The 22117-nt window shown below is 43.7% G+C and overlaps 1 protein-coding gene across 10 annotated transcripts in view; it reads right to left on the bottom strand.

The window, feature by feature from the left end:
- PCLO (piccolo presynaptic cytomatrix protein) overlaps window positions 1–21141 on the bottom strand; it is an 80620-nt gene extending 59479 nt beyond the window's left edge. For 4 of the 10 annotated variants that reach the window (XR_005558046.1, XR_005558048.1, XR_005558047.1 and 1 more), the window contains exons 1-3: window positions 18325–21139; window positions 9030–10185; window positions 3820–5154 (exon numbers count right to left, since the gene is read on the bottom strand). Coding sequence is in view for 6 of the 10 variants with exons in the window: in XM_039354615.1 (XP_039210549.1) it covers window positions 3820–5154; window positions 9030–10185; window positions 18325–18539 (2706 nt within the window). In the remaining 4 variants the exon portion in view is untranslated. Of the gene's footprint in view, window positions 1–3819; window positions 5155–5426; window positions 6566–9029; window positions 10186–18324 lie in introns of those variants that run through there. The other 6 variants (XM_039354610.1, XM_039354612.1, XM_039354611.1 and 3 more) reach the window with 4 other exon arrangements.
- Window positions 21142–22117: the final 976 nt, after the last annotated feature.

Raw genomic sequence — 22117 nt, 5'->3', positions numbered from 1 at the left:
TCTATTATTTGTGTATCTGTCTGTATGTCTGTCATCTACTGTATCTATAACAAAACACTAAAATTATTGTGAATTGACTTATTGTCAAGCAGTGTACTATACTGAAGGGGGGATAAAAGAAAAGGATGATTTTCTTTATTTTTACTAGCACTAGAACCCTTGGCAATGCCAATATGCTGGGGGGAAAATGAAATCCTATGAATTAAATTAGCTGCACAAGAACATAAATTGAGATTGTTTGCTGATTACATTGTGCCAATATTTGCTCAATCTGGAATCTCCCTAATAACATTGATGGGACATATGCAGCAATATGGTTTGGTGTCGAGTTATTGAATATCAACAGAGAAAACTCAGATGCTGAGATGGGTCTCAAGATGGAAATTATAAATGTGACAAAAATGATTGCAAAATAGAGGACATGGATCACTTAACCACCACCTTGCTTAGCAATGGAAACGGTGTTCCAATTGTGGCTATAGAATAGCTGAGAATTAGAAATGATTGCATGCATTACAACATGCAGCCGAGTGTTGAAAGCAAAGAATAATCAGCAGCAGGAGCAGCTACATTTCGCTCTGAGACCCCAGCAGGGACAAAGCAGAGCTACCTCCACCTCCCTCCTGGACTCGGGTCTGTTCAGAAGTTCTTAGCAGCTCCTGCTACTCTATGCATACATTGCTCAGGGACACAGGCCACAAGTCTGAATGGTTACTGAGGGAGTGGCCATTAAACGAGAACCACCCCTGTACAGTAAGATTAACCTAGTTTTTATAAACTCAAGATAGTCTTCCTCCAGGGCATTTACCAATTCATTCCCTTCTGCAGTAGGTCTACATACATTCTTTCCTCACCTTTTTAAAATTGTAATATTAATTTTTAAACTGCTGTTTTTTTATATAGTTTTTAAATTGAGTACTGGCTAGAGTTGCATTTTGTGAGATGAGCAGCTGTGCAAATAAATAGTTCCTGATCTATGCTTTTCCCTGTGAGCTCCAGCCAGAAGCCCTGAGAAGCAAGCCATGGCTTCCCTGCATGCACAAGGCCTGGGAACCGAGCAGAGGGTCTTGTGGCCACACGGGCAGCTGGAAGGGGCGACGGGCTTTTTTTTTTTTTTTTTCTGAAGTGCAGAAAGGAGGGACCCCAACGTTGGTCAGCTTGAGTTCAGCCACCCCTGTCAACTCTCCGAGGCTAGCCAGAGCCTGGGCCTCCCCACCCACCTGGGCTGCTGCCTCAGGGGTGGGGAGGGGGGAGGGGCTTCTCCTCAGGTACCCAGCATGCCGAGTGACCTCTCGGGCTGGTCAAGGTTAAAGTGTTGCAGTCGCTCAGCTGCTTGTTATCTAGCGTTCTCTCTCTTAGATTCACAGCCTACCTTACCTCCAGGAGCTTAAAAGTTTGGTAATCTCCCCTTTTTCTTTTTTTTTTAACACCCCAGAAGATTTCTGTGAGAAAAATGACCGGAGACGTAGCTCTGATCCATCCAGGGAACTTCCTAGCCCAGCCCCAACCACTCCCAAAGCTCCCTCAAAATTTCATGCCCATCCTGGCTAAGTGCCAGCTGGAAGACCATTTTTTATGGGGAAACAAGATATTAAATCACCACTTACTGGTCCAATTATCTTTTAAGATAAAGAAATAAATCTATCAAGAGACCTACCGCAAGCTTTTAACAGAGGCAAAAAATAAAGTGCAGAGAAATAAAAGCCTGAAGTTCTTTCAGCATCCTCTATATGATTCAGCAGCATCTGCGAGTTTCAACAAGTCTATAAATAGCAAGTGGGCAGCTCTACACAGTTCTTAGCATTTAGATTCTACAGATTACTAACAAAAACCTAGAACAGGACCGGTTGCATTTACTTGCATGGCATCCTTTTAGTATCTGGATATTTTATATCTTTTCTAAGGTATTTGAGCACTCTCTTCCAATATTATTGGTGGAAATCCAAAGCAGGTGGGAAGTTGCACTATGCTTTAAGCCTAAGTGCAAAGCGGCTTAAATTCACCTCAGTCTTGGGTAAATAATTCTCTTAACCAAGGAAAAGTTGCTCTCCTTGCCTTGCGGGGGTCTTTGCTCATCTTCCCTTCCCATTGGGGGGCTTCTCTGGGCATCCAACGATGTGGATGTTTCCCTCCATTCTTCAAAGCGAGGGGACCACAGAGCCAATTATGGGGGTTCTTTGCTCATCAAATTAGGGAGCCCCTTAAGGCTTTGCAGAAGCAGCCCCAGTAAATAAATACAAGGCTTAGCTGGCGGCACACCATACGTCCTTCCATGCTGCTGTTGTGGCTGCAATTAAAACTGCAGCCTAACGCACATGCACAACATCAGTCAGAGATCTGTCTCAGATTATCAGCTACTGTTATTAAGTCATCACATATAAATAAAGCAACCCAGTCATAAAAGTCTACCCCATCAGCAACGCGGGGCTCTTCCTGACAGCAAGAGAATGCGCTTTCTTCCCATTCGGGCCGGCTCTTTGCTGCCCTCCTTCCTTCTGCCCACGGCCACCTCACTGAACCACCAACCACCCGTGCAGGGCGTGTCCCTGAGGCCAGGACAGCTGCCTGAAGGCGAAGCTCATGTATGCCTGTCCATATCCAGGAGAAAGGGGCCTGCTGGGCGTGTGTACCAAACCACGCAAAAGACTCACAAGAAAACAGTTGGCCTCTGTATGGAGTTTATTTCCCAAACTGGGGGTGCCAAAGTAGGTGATTTTTTCTAATTCAGAAAATTGGAGCTTGCCAATTCAACCTCTTTCTCCCTCCCAACGCCAAGGGGAACCAACCTGAAGAGAGGAGGGAAAAAACCACCAAGCCAGCCCAGAAGGATGCCACGGTCAAGTTTTTTTGCATTGCCACGATATGGTTTGATTTGAGGAAGACGTTAACTTTAGTAACAGCTGTGAAAAGGGGTTTTGTTACACTTGTTACATTATATTTGGTAAAGTATCAGTTTGATATATTTTAAATATGGCCCTATTCTAAATCCACACTGATCCCACCCATTTCTTCAAACTGTTTCATATCACTTTATGAAAAAAAAATCTTCCTCTCAGCTTGTCTGAATTACATTAAATCAAATTTTCAGATTTGTATTTAAAAATTCATAGCAAGGAACTCAACTTTTTCAGCCCAATATGGAAATTAATCAATGTGTGCATACTGTAATACAGATCCTGTTTATGGTTTCCTTGCCATGAGGTCCTGGAGAAAATAGCCATGAAGCTTCTTTCATTTATAATTATCTTTAGTTTGCTTTACGTTTTGTACAGTTTGTTCTGCAAGTCTATAGAAGCCTAATGCCTTCATTTATTTAATCATCAGCTATTTATTCTTCACTTATTCTTAGGCAAAAATAAAACCACATTTCAGTTATAATCTAAATCAGCTTTGTATTGAGGAATATTAGTCCTTTCACTGCAGAGACCGTTCTCCTTGAAAAATGCTCCTGTGGATCAAGGAGAATGTTTCTCTGAAGGATGGTGTCTAGATTTCCCAGGGTGAGCCAGACGTAGCAACACAGCCAGCCATATAAAAAGACACCTAATCAGATGGCGGGGAGGGGCTGGCCTGTTTATTTCGAAGAGAGATTGAGAAATAAATAATAATAATCCAGGAAAAGACAATGACAAACCACAATGACGACGAATTACTTAAAACCTGTTCCATTGTTCAAATGCAAGTAATACAAGGGATGGGGGGGGGGGAAAGGCCCTGCGTGTGGCACACAACAAACTTTTAACCAAGGCGCTTGAGTCCCTTTTCTCAGACTAGGAAGGGGTCAAATAATAGACTGGAGCAAGAGAGAGCTGCACCTACCTCTGTGATGTGGGGCGTTGGGTTAAATCCACAGAGGCTGCACACGACCGCCTTGCACTCTGTGCATGTGCCGTGATTTGGAGGGCCTCCAGAGCCCACGTTCAGACCCGTTTCACAGAGGGGACACACGGACGCCGCCTCTGGGGGGCCCTGGGGGGCCTCCGGGGCCCCCGCCCTCTCCTCTCCTCCAGCCCCGAGGGGAGCCTGGGAGGCCCCGGCAGGCGGTGGCAGCTTCTTCTCGGCCTCTGGCTGGCTGGCGCAGATGGCTTCCTTTGGGGGACGCTTCTCTGCCACGGGAGGCTTGGCTTCCTTCCTCGTGGGCCCTCCCCTGGGAGATGGCGAAGGGGGCTCTTTCTGCAGGGCAGGAGGAGGGGGCTGCCTGGAGGGGGCCGAAGGGGCAGCTCCGGGCACCTGAGCTCCTGGCTGGCCCCCTGTGGTAATCAAACTAGAAGCCTGGCTGAAAATCGAAGCCCCGAATCCAAACAGCTTCCCGGTAACCGTTTCCGGAGGGGCTGTGGGGAGCGACCTGGGGGCATCGACTGCTGTGTGGAGGCCGAAATGCTTGGCCGATTCCGGTGCTCTTGGAGGCGGTTGGGCCTGGACCTGAGGTCGGCCTTGGCCGGGCTTGGCACCCGTGGAGGCTGGTTGGCCCTTTGGAGTCAATTTGGCATCTGGCCCCATGGGATTCGTCTGGGGCTGGGCTTTCGCAGAGGGCTCTTTTACCCCTCTTACCGCTTCCGTCTCCTTTTGGCCCTTAGCATTCAAATCAGTTCCAAGCTGCGGATCGAGTTTTCCTCCAGACTTTTGAGGGGACCCTTGAGGAAAAGTTTTGCCACCTGGAGCAGCCACTTTATCAACGGGCGCAGGCTTGTCCCGCGGCAGCTCGTCCTCTCCTGGCCTCGGAAAGGGCTCCGCTTTGCGTCGAGGGAGCAAAGGCTCGGGGCCATTTTGTCCAGAGGGCTCAGATGCGGCGGCATCGCCGGTGAGTCTCCGAGGACCGGGCTGCTTCCGCTGATCCTCGCTTCCCGACGGCTGGGCCTGGTGGGACTTGGGAGCGGATTCTGCTGTCCTGGGTTCAGCAAGAAGAGCCTTCGCTTTTGCGGGAGAAGAACCGGGCTGGGCAGGCGGCTGCTTTGCTTGGGTCGGCGGCTTTTGCTGTTCCGCGGACTTTGTCGCATCCTGTTTCAGAGCACTTTCTTTCTTCTTCGTGCCTGGCTGTGGTTGGGAAGCTGCTGTGGCTGGAGTCTCTTGCCTGGGTGCCGAAGGCCGAGCAGGAGCCAAGTCAGTCCCTAAAGCTCTTTGCATCTGGCAGTTTAAACACAGCCATTCTTTGATCTGTATGCATAATTGAAAAACAAAACAAAACATCAAGACAGAATTATATCCTCGGTACCGAAAGATCCACTTTACATTATTTGAAGGGAAAAGGGACTCACTAGGGTTTTTTTTTTTACTACTTTTTACTTTCCCTTCTTAAATTTCCAAATACCTTTCAATAAAATAGTTCTCCCATCATATGTCTGCAAGCATCAGCTACTTTATGATACTTTACCATTTCTGATCTGTTTTCTAAATTAAAAGCACCAAAACTACATTTAAATTATTACCTTGTTATATTTGTACTGGTTTGTTACAAAAGCATGGTCCATGTTAACTTTTTTGGTGGAAATAGAATCATTTGAAATCATTTTTAAGTCAAAATGGTTTGAAGAAAACATTTTGTTATTATGATTGGAAAATCATAACAATCTTTCAGTCCCGCTGTTGAGTACACTACCAAATATAGAACATTTATCTTCTGTAGTGTTAGATAAAGTATAATATTATGGCCTTCTGAGAGAGGAGTAAGCCTGTCTGGCCTAAAACGGAATCACCACACTTCCTGCCAGTGTATTCCCCAGAAAACATCTCAAATCAGGTGACTTTGTTACACCAGCAAGTCGTGGTTGCCAGGCAACATTAACACTGGTGCTGATGAAGATCTGAATTTGCTATCTAAATTTAGGGATGCAGATTTGAGGTGAAGAAAACTGATGTGAATGTTTGATAGTCATGATACAATTACATAGAAATGCTTTAAGAGATTTGTTTGAAATAATGAATTGATAAAATGAGAAATAAAAATGGTCTGAAGGCTCTTTAATAATGGGATCTGTTTCTGAGATTAGAGACTCTTGGCAAGAGATTGGCTGCCCCTAACTACATCTGGGAAAGATGGGCTTACAAGGGGCTGATTTTAAGAGCTTTAATTTGGAGGCTATGCAGAAGGGGGAAGAGAGTCCAAGAAATAGTGAACGTCCAACAAGTCTGAGAATGGGGCCTGGAGGCGCATTTGGGGATGAAAAGGAACCCCACAATGATCAAGGAAGTGCAGGTCCCACCAGACGGTCACAGATTCCACTGCCTCTGCAGGACCACTCAGCACAGTGGGAACAAACTGGAGCTGGGAGACTTAGTAATGGAAGATCCATATGATCTAGTAGGCATTACAAAGGATGCAAGGATTCGGTGACACCGTTTATTCAAAAGGAATGGGCCACTCAAAATGGACGATAGACTATTCCTTAGCCGCAACTGAGTTCTCATTTCATAAATCCGTGGGGTGCAAGAGCCTTATTGCAAGGTAGACAATAGAAATTAGCAAGAAGATAACTGCTGTGATGAAAAGCCAAATACAATATTTTGTTGGATCTGTGAATTTTTGGTGTTATAGTTAAATGTTATATTCAGATAAAGAGATATTACTGACAAATATATTTCCTTTTAAAATCACTTCTGTTTTAAATGAATAACTCATTAAAGTACTCTTTCCTAACACACTAGTCGTAATTTTAATTATATGCAAGTAGATAATAATGAACACATAAACTTTATTTTATAAAGATAATCTTCCTGCGGGGCTCTAGGGACATATGGTGCAAACACGTAATATGAACCTCGAAAGAATAAAGTATCTGATGCATAAAACCCAATAAACGTGGACATGGATATACAAAGGCAGTACTTGAATCATGCAAAATTAAGACTGGGAAGAAGTAGAGCCAGACAATAGATAGGACCTTATCCAACTTCATGGATAAATGCACAGTATATCCAAAAGAAATTTGGAACAGATCTGTAAACAACAAAGCTAGAAAGTATTGAATTTAATATTACTTCCACCCTAGGAAAAAAGGCAGATTGTTTATCCCCTCCTATTATAGTACAATACCTGAAACTGACAGGGTTTTTGAATTTCCTTAATTAATTATAAGATTTCATTTCTGGAAACCACTGTGATGATTTTGTGCAAGCTGCATCAATGACAGATAATCATGATTTTTAAGGAAACATAATGGTATCTCAAAGTTCTAGTAAAATTAAAAATTAAAGCTTGTATGGGCAAGAAAAAATAGGGACCACTATATAAGAATATATTTAAACTTTGTAGGTCCCTATATGTTCATGAAGTGTGTGTGTGTGTGTACTAGTAAATTCAAAGTAAGTTCCTTGCACATATATGCAACCAAGCATCTAAAGTGGAGTCGTCTTGTAAATGTTTTGTGACTTAACTGAAGCAGAAATAAAAATCCCATTCCAATTACAGAGCGATGCATGAGCTTCCTTGGCTGCCCTTCTCATCAGACTCAAAGGGAGAGTGTGTGCCTCCTCCCTGGATCAATTAAGGCTGCAGCGCTTAGGGGGAACTGCCCAGCGCAGCCACTTATCCCTTCTCTTTAGCAACTTTTCCTCATGGAGCCGTTACGTCTTTGGGGGGGGGGCTCATTTAAATACCTAACGAGGTGGAGTTGCCATCTGTGCTGTGATGAAGGCAGATGCTCCTGTGGGTCTTTCTGCAAAGGCTGAGTCAGGGGGGCACCCCGTAAGAGACTCCTGGCATTTGCCGGTTAATACAGATGGAGCAGACAGAGTGGAGTCCCAGGGCTGGAGTCTTCTGCTCCAAACTCTCGTCCAGGGCAGGCATCCTTGGTCCACTGTGGACGCAAGGGCTGTACAGTCTGGGAACCGAGCACCCACCGCTTTATGAGGCAGACCCTCCCCTTGCTCGGGGGCTCCCACCCTCCTGAGTTTGGATCTGTCATTCGAAAGCTTCCAACCGAACTTCCTTTTGTCAGTTACAGTCCTAGATACTTTGAGACAGCAGAGACAAGTGGAGGTAATCTGGAGATTGGGCCCAACTATTGTACAAGGAATCTAAGCTGGGTAACGTAAACATAGAAATAAATATGCCGTCTTGCTCAGTGGACGTGCTTTGATATACTTATGCACACATGTGTATCTGGCCCTGTGTTCCCTTTTGGGGTAAGCAACATCAGGCAACACAAAAGAGGGAATTCTCATCAAGTTCAGCTTAGGCCAAGGCTGTTTTTCACACCTGCCCCTCCCCCCCGTGTCCTTCTGCCCTCCCAAATCATCTTCTCTTTCTTCATACCCACCAGGGCTTCATACATTGCTTTTGCTGCATTCATTGCAAAAGCTCTCTTCTTTCTGAGAATGTCACCAGCTCCATAACTTCCTTGGTTTTTCCCCTTCTTATTAACCTATTCACTTCATACTTTTATTTTGTAGTTCAGTCCTTGTTGTTCTCTCTCTGTGACCAAAGTCACTTCAGTGGATTTTTTTTGTACTGGTCACTCTCTTCAGTATGTGTTTTGGATTTAAAGCTTGAATAATTTGCTTTGAAACTGATTAAAGTTATAATTATGGATTTTATAATTATGCATCTCCTTGTGAGGATTTCATTCTTCTGGTAATTAAAATTAAACTCAAATATATCATTTTAATCATTATTGGGAAAACTGGGAATAGTTAGAACCTATAACTTGCATGAAGAAAGAAAGCAGTTGCCAAAGGAAAAATGCAACTGGCCCAGAAGCTTTCAAGTCAGATGGCACACCAAGGCCAGCATGTCAAGCCAACCCATCCCAAGCAACCGGGGAGAGTGACCAGCTTTCTCTTTGAATGATCAGAGAAGACAGCTGTTTTAGGCAGTTTATCATGATCAGTCTTGTTATGGAGAAACCCTGAAGAAGCTTCCATGACATTCCAGAAACTTGGTGATCATGGGGAGCAAACGGACAGTTGACAAACACTTATCCTATGCTCAACTTCTTTGGGCATAGGTTCCCAACTTCTCTGAAATTTAGCTTCCTTTCAACAATGTGTTTTTTTTTAAGGGGACCATACATTTATGTCTTAAATGTACTTACCTCTGTTATATGAGGATTAGGATTAAAACCGCATAAACTGCAGACTATGGTTTGACACTGGGTGCAAGTATTATAATTGGCCATTTCAGGAACGTGCAGGAGGAGTTCAGTGGTTGTGCAAAGTGGGCAAAAAGTTTTCTTTGTGGCTTGTAATCCAGGTTGCGATGGAGTTACGTGTTGCTGCTGGGAAGGTCCAGGCAGTGGATCATCAGGTTTTGCAGGCCCCGCCTGTTGCTGGAATCGAATGGTAGACTCGGCCGGTTGGGGGGGAGGCTTTGCAGGTGCCCCAGGCTGCTGAGATGGTTGTTTCCCAGATCCTCCAGGCTGGGGGAGTGCTGCTTTTGCAGGACCGGCCAAATGTTGCAATGGTTGCTTACTGGACGCTGCTGGCTCAGGTTTCAAAGGACCTTCCGGCTGCTGCTGAGGTTTCGGTTTAGAAGGGGGCACTCCCTGCTGGGATGCTGGTTTTTTAAGAACAGAGGACTGGGAGGAAGTTTTAGCAAGGTCCATACTAGGAGGCTTTCCAGCTCCCGACTGTTGTGGTGAAGACTTTGCAGGTTTCGTAGATTCTTGCTTTGGGAACCGAGATGTGGGTGGTCCTGGATACTGTTTTGCTTCTTCTGTTGTTTGGCCAGAGCCTGGTTTCTGACTTTGCTTAGGCATTCCAGATTGTGGTTGTCGCTGCAGTGCCTGTTTGGGAGGTCCTGTTTTTTGTGGGACCAGTTTGACAGCCCCAAGTTGTGGACTACTTGGCTTTGGAGATGAATGTTGCGGTGGTTGCTTGGAGATCCCCTCTCGTGGCTCAGATTTACCCTGTTCCTTTTGGGTGGGCTTCACTCTCTTGGAGCCTTCATTCTGGTCTATATCTGAGTCAGATATCAAATCAAAAGGATTGAATTTATTTACAACTGATGTGACTGCGCCAAATGGGTTGGCATCTGAGAGAAAGCTGGGCATTATAGTTGGCTTCTGATCATCCTTCAAATCGGTCTTTGATTTAGACTCTCTCAAACTCATGGACGATGTGCTTCTTCCAGGGACCTGTTGCTCCGTTTTCAGGGTATCAGCTGTTCTGCTTTTACTTAGCGTGGGGGGCCCAGGATCTGGAGGCTTGCCCTGTTGTTTTGGGTGATCACCGTCATCAGGTGGAACAGATCTGTAAAGATATCAAGCAAAGTTAACCCAGTGCGATGATCTCTGAATATCAGAAACCAAAACCATAAAATGAATTCAATGTTTTAATTCCAATAAAGATGTTTTTCTCATTTCCCATCCTTCACATCCGGAGGTCATTTTCCAGATTGAGAGTATAGGGGATAGATGACAGGTACTGTAGGTGAGGCAAAATTATATATGACATTTCCTGATGGGGCTGATGAATTTTATTAGCGGTAATTGTGTACATTTGCTATATTTCTAACTTTCACTATGGTATGTTTATTAGTAGGACTAAGAAAAATCCAAAACAATTGACCTGAGAAAATTCTCATCTTCAAAGAATTCTAGAATTGGAAAGAATCTTGACAGTCTTCAAGACTAGGGAAACCACAGGCCACCTCAGGCCAATGACATTCCCACCTTCACTTCAACACCCCCAGGGGAGGCGACCCTACAACTTCAGCAGGCAGAGAAACTGTCCGCTATGTAAAAGCTCTTGAAGAGATTACATGTGGAGCAAAAGGCTAAACTTTTGACAATTTTTGTCCAACCTTTTATCCAGGCATTACACACTCTTAAGGTATGAACATATAATTCAAAAGTCAAATGAATCCCACCAACCAAGGACTGAAGTGGCTGTCTAGTCTTAAGACCAGTAAGTATGGTCCATGTTTTTCAGACTACATCTGACTTGATGGTCATAATTTCTGCATGCCTCTAATATTTCAGAAACTCAACATTGCATAAGGAAGGTATCAAATGACAAGCTTTTTTATCTCAGTAAATATACGTCTGGTAAAATGGTAATAAAGTGCATGAAGCAAAAGTCAATAAAAGACTCAACTTTTATGTGTGCTGCCACCATTTTGGCAAAATGTCAGAGTGAAATTCTGCTCTCTTCAGTAGAGCTGGCATTGGTGAATGGTTGAGATGCATTTTTCCCTCTCTGAAGAATACTTTCCTCCTTAAGTCTTCTATGTGTTTCAGTTTTCAGCATCAACTATGAAAAGTCCTGATGTCTACAGACATTATTCCCTGCTGCACATTAATTTTAAAATATGGTACTCACGACATTTAACCTATTAAAATTTCTCTACTCTGGGAATAATAAAAGTAAAGTGACTCTGCAATATTTTTTAATTAAGAGCTTCATCAGAAATGAATTGCTGTCATTGTACAAATATTAGGAACCTATTTATTGGATTTATCTAAATGCCAAAGTAAGTCGTTTTAATTGGTTAATATTTTCAGCTGGCAAAATCCTTATGACATTGGATCCTACTCAAAAGCTTCCATGTTGTTTGTCTGTTCCTAATTTCTACTCAAGCATGTTCTCCATACGTAACTTAGCACTATTGCCTGTCATAGCGAGGAAAAATATGAACTGAGTTGTCCCAAAGATAGTCTTGCCACACTTGTCACCCTGCAAGTGTCTTGAGCTGGAACATCTAACATTCTTGGGAAGAAACAGCCTTTGCCCTTGATGGCTGAGATTTTGCAGAGCTACAGTATCAACACATTTAGAGGGCATCAAATTTGGAAAGGTTTCCCTTTCTTTCTAAATTAGGAGCCACTATGAGCCTTGGTCCCTATATCTGGCTCTACTATGAAGTGAAGTACGCAGAGCTGATTGGCTGGATAGGTCAAGCAGCTGCATATTAAAGGGATGATATGCAAAGAAGGAAGTAGCACACTAGGTCAACAAGTTGTTAGAACGAGACAGGTAATTCACTACATCCACTATAACTTTGGTTTTATCACCTGAAATCAGGGCAGAAAAGACATTATGTAAGAGACCATGGCAATCAGGAACATAAGACTTATATGCCCTCCCACCATGATTACATAAAAATATCATGCCTTATACAGGGAAAATATAGCTTCTTAGGAAATCTTTCATGTAAAAATAACCATAAAAAGAAGGTTAGAAACATACTGCCATTCCACCAACCTTTCTTTTTAAAATATTTCATTCTTCAAAGCTCATTTCTCTGGCCTTTAAATATAAAGCAAACACTGATATTTACAAAACTGAAAAAAATATATGCAGCGTACAGTTGATTCTCATGCTGATTGTTTCTATCTAACATTTAAATGAACCATGATTTAAAATTTTACATTTTAACTGTTGCTGTAAAGTGTTTTATTTCCCCTTTTTAGAAATAATGTTTAATGAAACTTTCATATCAAATTTATAGAGGCAGACATCATAAAATTCCTGTACAGGGTGACATGGAAGCAAAATTATGAAGACTTATGCTGGTACAGTGATAATCCGTATCACAATTACTTTAACAGTTACTTCTGATTTTCTCTGCTTTACTTGCCAATAAATTGAGATTAAAGCCATTTTTGTAGGATCCACACAGTCTTCTTCACTGTGAATTAGTTCCCAGCAAGTTTTTTTTGTACGATTCTCTATGTAAAACTAATGCTGCTGCTTCTTCTCTCTCCCCCACCTCCTACACATACTTCAAATAAACTGTAAATAATAAAATGTATTATTTTAAAAAATCTCTCCCTCTATGGAGAGAAACACATAATACTAAGTCCTAACTCAAGAGTTCACATACCAATTAAAAGCAAGCTACTCGTCACATACGTAAACCAAACCAGATTTTTTTTTCAAAACCAACGCAGGCACAATGGCCAAACAAGACCATCATGTTCACCCCTATTAATATCCTATAAAGGTGTACTACAACCTTCAAAATCATCGCTTATAACAATATACCATAAAAAAATAATCCTGCTAGAAAATAATAAGACAAAAACTCTAGAAAACAATATGGGTTACAAAACTAATTTCAGATTTTTAATTTTTAGATCCTACTACTTCATTGTTTTTTGGAGAGAGGGGGAGGGGGAGGAAGATTTAACAGTTGTATTATTAAGATACTTCACTGTATGTGGCCTTATGGCTGTAATAAACAGATTTCATTTCATTTCATTTAAATAGATGCAATTGGGTCTCTCACAAAGGGATGTATTAACAGCAGAAAAGTTTACCATTGGGAGGATACAGAATGTTAATGTACAGTTTCATCCATCACAACATATCTTGTCTACCCGAGCCCTCACTTGCTAAAACTATATCTACAACCAAAGGCTACACTTCAGAAAGATACATAAAAGTGCCTATGTAAAGAATAATCATTTCTAGGTAAAATAAAAGTTATATCAATGGATTGGAGATACATCTCTGAAAGGGTTCACCTAAAAAAACCAAATCTACTTTAGATGTGGCTAAATCATTGGGACTAGAAGTGGAAAGGGTTAAAGTTTAGAAACCAACTTCAAACCTTGCTTGTCACCAGAAGCGATGTGAACTGGTGGGAATAGCTGGAGAAAAGAACATAAGGCCTCTAAAAAGAAGCCACCCCTTTTCCAACCCTAGAAGTCACCCCAAAGCCTGAAGAATGGACCACATGAAATTCGCCATGATGCCAAACCTCAAAGTGCAGAGAGTTGGGGTTATTCCCTCACATAGAAGTTGCATTTTGATTTTGTAGAATGAAGAAAGTCGATGAGTTTAATACATTAAGATTAAAAATGTCTAAGGGTGGAAGACTGGCATATCTTTATGTATATACACATACGTATTTATACACGCATATACTTATGTACATGCATATACTAAACCTGCTTACACAGAAACAAGTACCAGTAAACTCACTCTGCTTTTCTTTTCCCCCCAGCAAGACTGGCATTTCTTAAAATTTCATTTCAATGTGTGTGCTTGTGTATTTTAATCTGGCCAATATATGTAATAATAATAATAATAATAATAATAATAATAATAATAATAATAATAATAATAATAATAATAAAGTTGGAAGAGACCTTGGAGGTCATCTAGTCCAACACCCTGCCCAGGCAGGAAACCCTATACCATTTCGAACAAATGGCTGTCCAGTTTCTTCTTGAATTATAATTTAAAAGCTTTCTGAATTCTGAAGAATAACCGTGTACCTACTCCAAATGGTTTAAGCCTGAGGTGACACAGAGTGCATCTGTACATGGCATTTGCTGCCTAGCAATAGGGGTTTTTCATCTGTTTAATACTTGCTGTATATCAAAAGATTGGCATTTTAAAGAAAGCAGCCAACATTCTCTTCTGACTAAAAGGTTCTGTCATTTAACTGTCCCAAATTTCTAAGAGAGGACAAAAAGCATTCTAGTTCAGCCAAGGGCATTCAACCCTCATCACTCTAAATCAAAACAATTCAATCCCTCAATATTTTAGCACAAACATTTAGCAATAAGGGACAAAATGCATCGGTTTTATACTCCATCCACCTCACAGTATGCCTCACTGGTGCTAAGCCCTGGAGAGGGAGGGGCTAAGCCTAAGGCCACAACTGAAGACTCCAGGCAGGGTCTGCTCAGTCCTCAACCACAGAAGTCCAACCGGCCTCACAGAGTCGCTGTGAGGGAGACATAAAGGAAGGAGAAAAGGCCGCAGGCAGAGGAGAAGGAGCTGGGCTGTTATGGTACTGTCATAAGACATCTGCCCATTTTATTTTGTAAAACATGGCTTAGGATTTGTGGGAACTCAGCTAATTGTGGCAAGTCTTGGCCTAGCACGATCTGTGAATTGGATCTTAAAGAGGCCTGTTTACCTTTCTAGGTTGAATCTTAGATTGGAAGAGACTACTGAAGCTATCAAGCCCAACCACTTGCATCCCTGACAAACTTCAAAAAAACTAAGGGATAGACTAAAACACTACATTAAAACAACATGGTCATATACATATTTACTGGGGATATAAAATTATAAAGAGGTCCTGACTTCTAATATTAGTAATAACATTTTAGGGTCCTTGATCTATTTTGCATGGTTCTGGTTTATATCTTTATTTCTGTTTGCCACCCAGAGTTCCTCTAAAAGCATTTGTCTCCTTCTTCCCTTTCCCTTACAGCAGGGAGAAACCCAGCTGAGTTTTTCAGAGCTGCTATGTCATTTGAAGTAGGCAGATCAATTAAGTTCATGGAAATATATACCCTTCAGATCCGGCTTTTTTTTTTTTTTACAAAGCTGGCTTGTTTCAACTAACCACAGTTAAGACTGTGGATTTGGGCTTAATGCAAAATGCTAATTAATCTGAAGTAGAAGAGGGTGAAGCCTGAGACTTGCTGTGCTATTACATCATTAAACAATGTTTTAATGTCTACAGAGGCAAACAATTTTCATACTGTTTCCTAGCTATATTCATGCCCATGAATTTACCAGGAACTGAATCTGACTTGAGGGAGACTTCTCTCACTTATTGCAGATAAGTACCTATTAGGCCTATCTTTATTTTGTCCCATATAATTCCAGTACAATTTCAGAATATAATGAACAATTACATATACAAAACCACTGTGGAATCATATTATCATATTAAGCAAAGCAAAATATTTCTTCATATACCAATAGGGCACAGTGAAATACAGAAGTTACCTCTGTATGATGTAATAGTGGCTAGCAACTCTTTAAAATGTTAAACCAGGGGTGTCAAACTGCCGGCCTGCGGGCCAGATGCTTCATGGTGAAACCACACCCACCCCATTGCCTGCCATGGAAAAAAAGTCACATCACTGTGAGGTTGCAAGTTTGACACCCCTGTGTTAGACAAACTTATGGTCATCTAGTATAAGAGCTACCTGCTGCCTACAGAATCAGAGCCTGTTTGTGAGTTTCCTTTAAGCATCTGCAAGGAAAAGAGAAAAGAAGCATCCCTACCATTTGTGTGGGAAACTATGAATATGTTGGTACATCCTGTTTTCTTTACCATCAACGTTTAAATTTGCTCAAGATCCTGCAAATTAACAGATAACGCTGAATGAATCTTATCAAAATTAATCCACTGGATGAATTTTCCCAAATGAGGCACCTTCTTGATATTATATAATTGTTAGAAAGTGCTTTTGAACCACTTTGCAACTGGAGATAACTGGCAATGTTTCCAGGTACAAATTAATATTGTAAATAATGTCAACATACTTTTAAATCTAATTAACAAATACTTCTTGGTGAAGAAAAACTGGTCAACCTGCAAACAAGCATAGATAAAAGATAGGCCAAGGTATATATTAACCTCAATAAAAATAGGTACAAGAATGAAAAATGGTTTAGAAATTAGTTTCTCCATTGGTAGCAGTAAGTAAGACAAAGTAGTAAATAGGGCTAAACCTGAGATGGAAAATGGGAAAATCTCCAATCAACTAAATCAAGATAAAAATAACACAAAACATATAAGGCACATGACAGTAAATGCATAGAACAAACGGAATACCAAACTTTAATTTAACAGGATGCAGAACATCTGTTGGTTTAGCTGGCCACCTCATTCAGCATAAACTGTAGGCCATAGATGTACTATGCATATATTTGCTACTATGTTAGAGAACGTATAAAACAGTAAGTAAAACATCAAGTAAAACATTAACTAAGCAGTATTTATGTGGAATATCTTTCTACTGTTTGCAATCCATAAAACTTGTTACTTTAGATTAAGTTAATTCCATTAAGATTGAAATATACAAAAGAAGGAAAATGTCACTGAACAAGTAGGGCAAATAATTAGCACCAAGTATATATATTTTTCCTTTTAAAGAGCTATACATGTTTGCAGAGAACATGTACCTATCTGTTCAGATACTATGTTTATCTTCATATGCAGGAAAATCTTCAATGCACAAATACATATGTAAGTTGGTGATGGCTCATATCTCCCCTTTATAGATTTCTAAAATTCAAGCATCCCTAAAGGTGAAGAATGAATTAGACACATCCAAATTATTCTATGTGGTGTCAGTAGTAAAAAGATGTTAATTTGGATCCAAATTCTGTTATGGTAAATCAGTTCAACAGATAACATTTTTCAATCCTTGCATCATTTTCTTGTATAAATCATGTTACTTATTTGGACTATTTATATAGCCTAAGTGCTAAATCTAAGTCTGCTATTATATACACACACTGATACAACATATATCTGCACCGTATGTAATGCCTTAGCATGTCTTGCATAAACCAGTGTAACAGACCCTTTTTCATAGCAGTCACTTGGGCATGACATAGTAGGACCCACACAAGTATCAGTAATGACAGCTTCCATTAAGGTTGATGGGAGCCAGGTGCCTGCTGTTGCTCAGGTGTAAGGGGAAGTCAAACTAAACATTTGCCTCTATGGAAGCTATTTTCTCTGGCTTTTCCTGCTTTTGAATACTGCATGCAAATCTCCTGTGTTTTCTGACTGTATTCTAATAAGGAGATTTTTGAGACATAATTATATATGGTCATTATACCTATTGCTACAACACATCTAATGGTGGCCTAAGACTTTTGCACAGTACTGCGTGTGTGTCAGGCTCGCAGAATGTGAGTTTGACAAAAACGTTTGCACTCTACACACACACTCACGCACCCACACAGCATATTGCACCACGGCTGTCTGCCTGTGGCTATTGAGGGCTATGAAGCCTCCACGGGCAGCGCCGGGAGAGGCGGCCGGGGGAAGCGGCCCTTTCAGCACCCTGGACAGGGCCTCGCCCAGGGTGCTGAAGGGAGGCGCGCGCCGGGAGGGGCGGGAGAGCCACGCGCGGATCCCTCTCGGCGCCCCCGGCAGCCTCCCCAGGCGGGTCGCTCCCTTCTTCCTCCGCGCTGGCCTCAGCAAATCGCCCCGGCCGGGGAGGGCCGCCGCCGCCGCCGCCGCCATCCAACGCCAAAGGGGAGTGGGCGATGCTTAAGCGCAGGAAAAACGGAGGCGACTTTCAAACTGGGGCGGCTGCAGAGCTTCACACACACACACACACACACACACACACACACACACACACACACACACACACACACACACACACACACACACACACACACACACACACACACACGTGAAGCAGAAGCCGCTTCCAGTTTAGCTTGGGTAAACGCCGCGGGGAGGCCGGGGCGGGAGCGAAGCCCTTTCTCGAGTCACCGGCAGGGAGAGAGGACGGACGGACGGACGGCGGGGATGAACACCTCAGGAAAGGCGGCACGTGCGGCCGGCCGATCCCGGAGCGATCCTTTGCTCCATCACCCGCAGCTGGCCCCCGCCTCCCCCTCCCCGGCCCAAGATTTGCCCCCTCCCTTCCCCCCCCCCGGGCGTGCCTTGTCAAGGGAGGCGCCTCCGGGCCGGCCGTCTTTCCTGCGGGCAGCCCCCGCTGCGCCCTTGACATGACGGCGGCGATCTGCCTCCGCTCCTCCGGGCTCAGGCGGCTCAGGTCCTCCGCCAGGCCCACCGGGTCTCCCGCAGCAGCCCCGGCCACACCTTCGGGCAGTCCGGCCAGGCTCTCGCCGCCCTCCAGGCTGGCTTCGTTGCCCATGGTCGGAGAGCGGGGCCGCCGCGGCGAGCAGGGGCGGAAGGGGCCGGTGGGGGCGAAGGGGCCCTTGCCGGCCGGGCGGTCAGTCCTCAGCGAGGGGGGCTCTCCATGGCCGGCCGGCCGGGCGCCTCCCGTGGCTGCGGCTGCGGCGCTGGCGGAGAAAGAGGGAGAGGAGGAGGAGGAGAAACATCCCAGAGTTCCCCCGCTGCGGCCGCAGAGCGCATGCGCTTGCACCAGAGGTGGGGGGGGCTGCTCCGCTGTTCCCGCCTTTATGTCGGCCCGCGCAACCCCGCGCGGCGCCTTCTGCTGGCCCCGCCTGGGGAGAGGGAGCCGCGCGACCCCCTCGTCCAGCTTTCCGGCCCGGAGGCCTCGGGGCCTCCGAGAGACGGGTTGGAAGCGGCGTCTGCCGGGAGGCGGTCGGGTTCGAGGGATGCCCGTGGCTCGTGTAGGCCGTCCGTGGCCTCGTGGCGAGAGAGGAAAGGCGGCTCGTTCGGGAGAAGGGCGAGGAAGGGTCTTCCGCTGGCACCGGCCCGGGGGGCGTCCAGAGGAAAGTTAGAAGGTGGAGCGATATTGCTTATGATTCAAGACCAATAAATGCGGAAAGACAGCTAAGAGGCGCACAAATGATTTTAAAAATACATAGAAGACACACACTAGCTAATGACAACTTCATGAAATGCGTGTAATGGAAGCGGAAAAGAAACGCTTGTTCTCATAAATGGAAAAACGGAATCAAGGGGTTTTAGAGCCGGAAGCTGAAGCGCCCCCGTCTCCCCCCCCCCTTGCAGGAACTGAAACTAGAGACCGTCGCAGACTAAAACGGCTGCCTATTTTCTGTGTCTCAAAGCCTCCCAAGGAAGGGGAGTCCGCCGCTCGGTTGCCCTGTTGCCCAGCCAGAGTTCCACTAGAATCTGCCTTCCTGTGGCTCAAACAATTTTTCTGGCTTCTGCACTCTGGAATGGGAGAGAACTTCCCAAGGTTCACCTTGGCCTCTGCATCAAGTGGTGAAATGCAACCTTTTGTATCTATGTTGTGACATCGCCCTCGAGTACGTAAGTGGTAGTGTGTGCATTGTGATGCTCATTTAATCGTGTTGTCTTAATTGTAGCTGCACCTGCCTTTCAGGTGTTGGAAGAATGTTATCCTGTCAACCTCATTCCCCCCCCCCCTCAATTCTTCAGTCTTTCTTTGCAGGAAGTGATTTCTGCTCCCCGGAAGTCGTTTTTCTGGACCTTCTTTAAAATGTGGCACCCAGAACCAGGCACAGTATTCGAGGCGTGACTAATGCACAATGGAATGGAGTGATCACTCCCTGTGCTTTGGGAATTGTGTTCAAGGTAGCCTAAAATTGAATTGGCTTTTTTCGCAGCCCCTTCGCATGGCTGATTCATAGGCATTTTACAGTAAACTCCTCCACCTCCCCCCCCCATCCCCACTTGCCTTTTCTACTGACTCACTGTCACTCGGCTCTTCTGCCCCCCCCCCACAGATTTTCCGTGTCTGCCTGGTCTCCCTGCTCTGCTGAAAGCAGAGCACTCCCTGCTCAGTATTTTATAACAGACGACAACGTGCATGTTTCCCCCCCTCAGTTCAGGAGCACAGGAGCATCTGTTGAATCCAGCCAGCAGAACTAGGCACAGAGCATGAAATCAGAACACCTATTGAGGATTAAAAGAATCCAGCAGCAAAAGGCAATATCAGAAGCAGCTAGGAGTTAAGTTCTGGAGCAGCAACCCAGGAAAAAAAAAAAAAAGCACAGGAACCATTTTCAGTAAAATGTGGAGGCAAATTTTCATGGAACCTGGCATCAAGGAGAGGTTTTGCAATCAGGTGACTTGAAGGTGCTTCGAAAGTGCAGAGGTCAGTCAGCTGGACTGACCACGAAAACAACAATGTCCAGTACCCTTTGAGCCCAATTTCAGAGAGTTCTCATTGGGGAATCTTCCGGCACCATCAGCCTTCTGCTCAACTTGCATAGTTGTTTATTCTTGCCTTTTAATCCCTTTGGTTCAATATGAGTAGTTGCATTTAAAATGCATTTCATAAGTGTTGATTTTGCACATCTGACTGTTTTGGAAGAAATAAAAGAAACCCAGCAGAATGGAAATTCTGCACCTAGTTTACATAAATCAATGCATGTCATTTCATTTCTTTGCATATGTTGTCTGTGACAGCCTTAGAAAAAATATTTCCTTCTTTGGGATGAGCAGGAATTTTCACGTGGTGCAAAAACCACATAATATTATTCTGATTCACTCGCATGCAGCCTTCCAAAATGAGTTTCAAACCAAGTGGCCTGAATTCTGAAGAGTGACCGTTTTGGACTTGTTACATTTGCTACAGGATACAGTACAGCACCCTGAGGGACTTCACAAGTGTGTTATTTTGAAAATCAGAAATCTAGATAAAAAATCACATATGATGAGTTAAAAACGATGCTGCCCTTTGACTTACTGCTCAAAGTATTTTGCTCAGTACTGAAGGCTACCTAGAACTGACTTCTGGTTAGATGTAAATACAATGTGTACATGAATTTATATGAATGTTTCTTACTCTTTATTTGATTACTCTTTTAGTCTATGAAAAATTTGTAATAAATATAAATAAACCATGAATTTACACAAATGTTTGTGTGCAAAAGAGGAAGAATGGCACCATGTTGCTTTTCCTTTGGGCTCCATGCACCTCAGACATTTCACCACAAAGGAAATGTGACAATCAATGGCTCTATTTACACAGTCTGCTCAACCCGGTGATGCTTCTCACTATGTGATCGAGCAGCAGATGGCCGGGCTAACCCGGTCAAGAGCTGCTCTTCAGGGGAGTGCAGAATTCTTTCCCCTTCTGTTTAGGCCCTGGGTTGCAAGCAAGATGTCAGCCCCAGCTTCTCCGAAGGGCAGGCAGGCAACTGGGCAGCCAGCCAGGGCTTGGGGGGGGGGGCGTGACCTGTGGCTGCCCCAAAGTTCAGCCCTAGGGGGCACCTCACCTCTGCTACTCCTCCATAGTCCCATCTCTGTGCCGTGGCTCTCCCAAAATTTGCCAAGTTTAGAGTTAGTTTGATGACAGTTGTTCCAGTGCAGTTTGGATTCAACTGCCCCAAATTTGCCTAGTTGGAAAATAAGGCAACAATTTATCTTGTTAAGTGTGTTCTGTGATAACGTGACCAATTTTTTATTCTGGGGTTTGATCTTGCAGTTGTGGCTGCCATCTCAACATGGATACCTCTGCACTGATTTACTCAATGCGATAAATATTGATTTATGCAATATAATACATTAACATGAAATTTTAATGTCTTCTTATTTCACATAATGTCTCGCCCTCACATTTTGCTAAAAGTGGCATGAAGATGCATTTTAATTCTGTTTAAAGAATACATTCCCAAGGCTGGATGTCATCTAGATCAGGTCATGTGGTGAGCCTTAAAATAACTTGGAGAGGGAGAAAGACCTAAACCCAGAACCAAAATCAAAGGATATGTTCAAGGCAGGAAGCCTTCACACGCACGCACGCACACACACAAACACCTGACACACAACTGGGAGAAGGCTGAACTAAAGTCTTCTTTTGATCCCTTTGAA

The sequence above is a fragment of the Crotalus tigris genome, unplaced genomic scaffold, assembly GCF_016545835.1.
Source record: "Crotalus tigris isolate CLP2741 ecotype Arizona unplaced genomic scaffold, ASM1654583v1 scf7180000018563.1161478300:1536566, whole genome shotgun sequence".
Lineage (NCBI taxonomy): Eukaryota > Metazoa > Chordata > Lepidosauria > Squamata > Viperidae > Crotalus > Crotalus tigris.
This window is presented reverse-complemented; position numbering and strand designations above follow the sequence as displayed.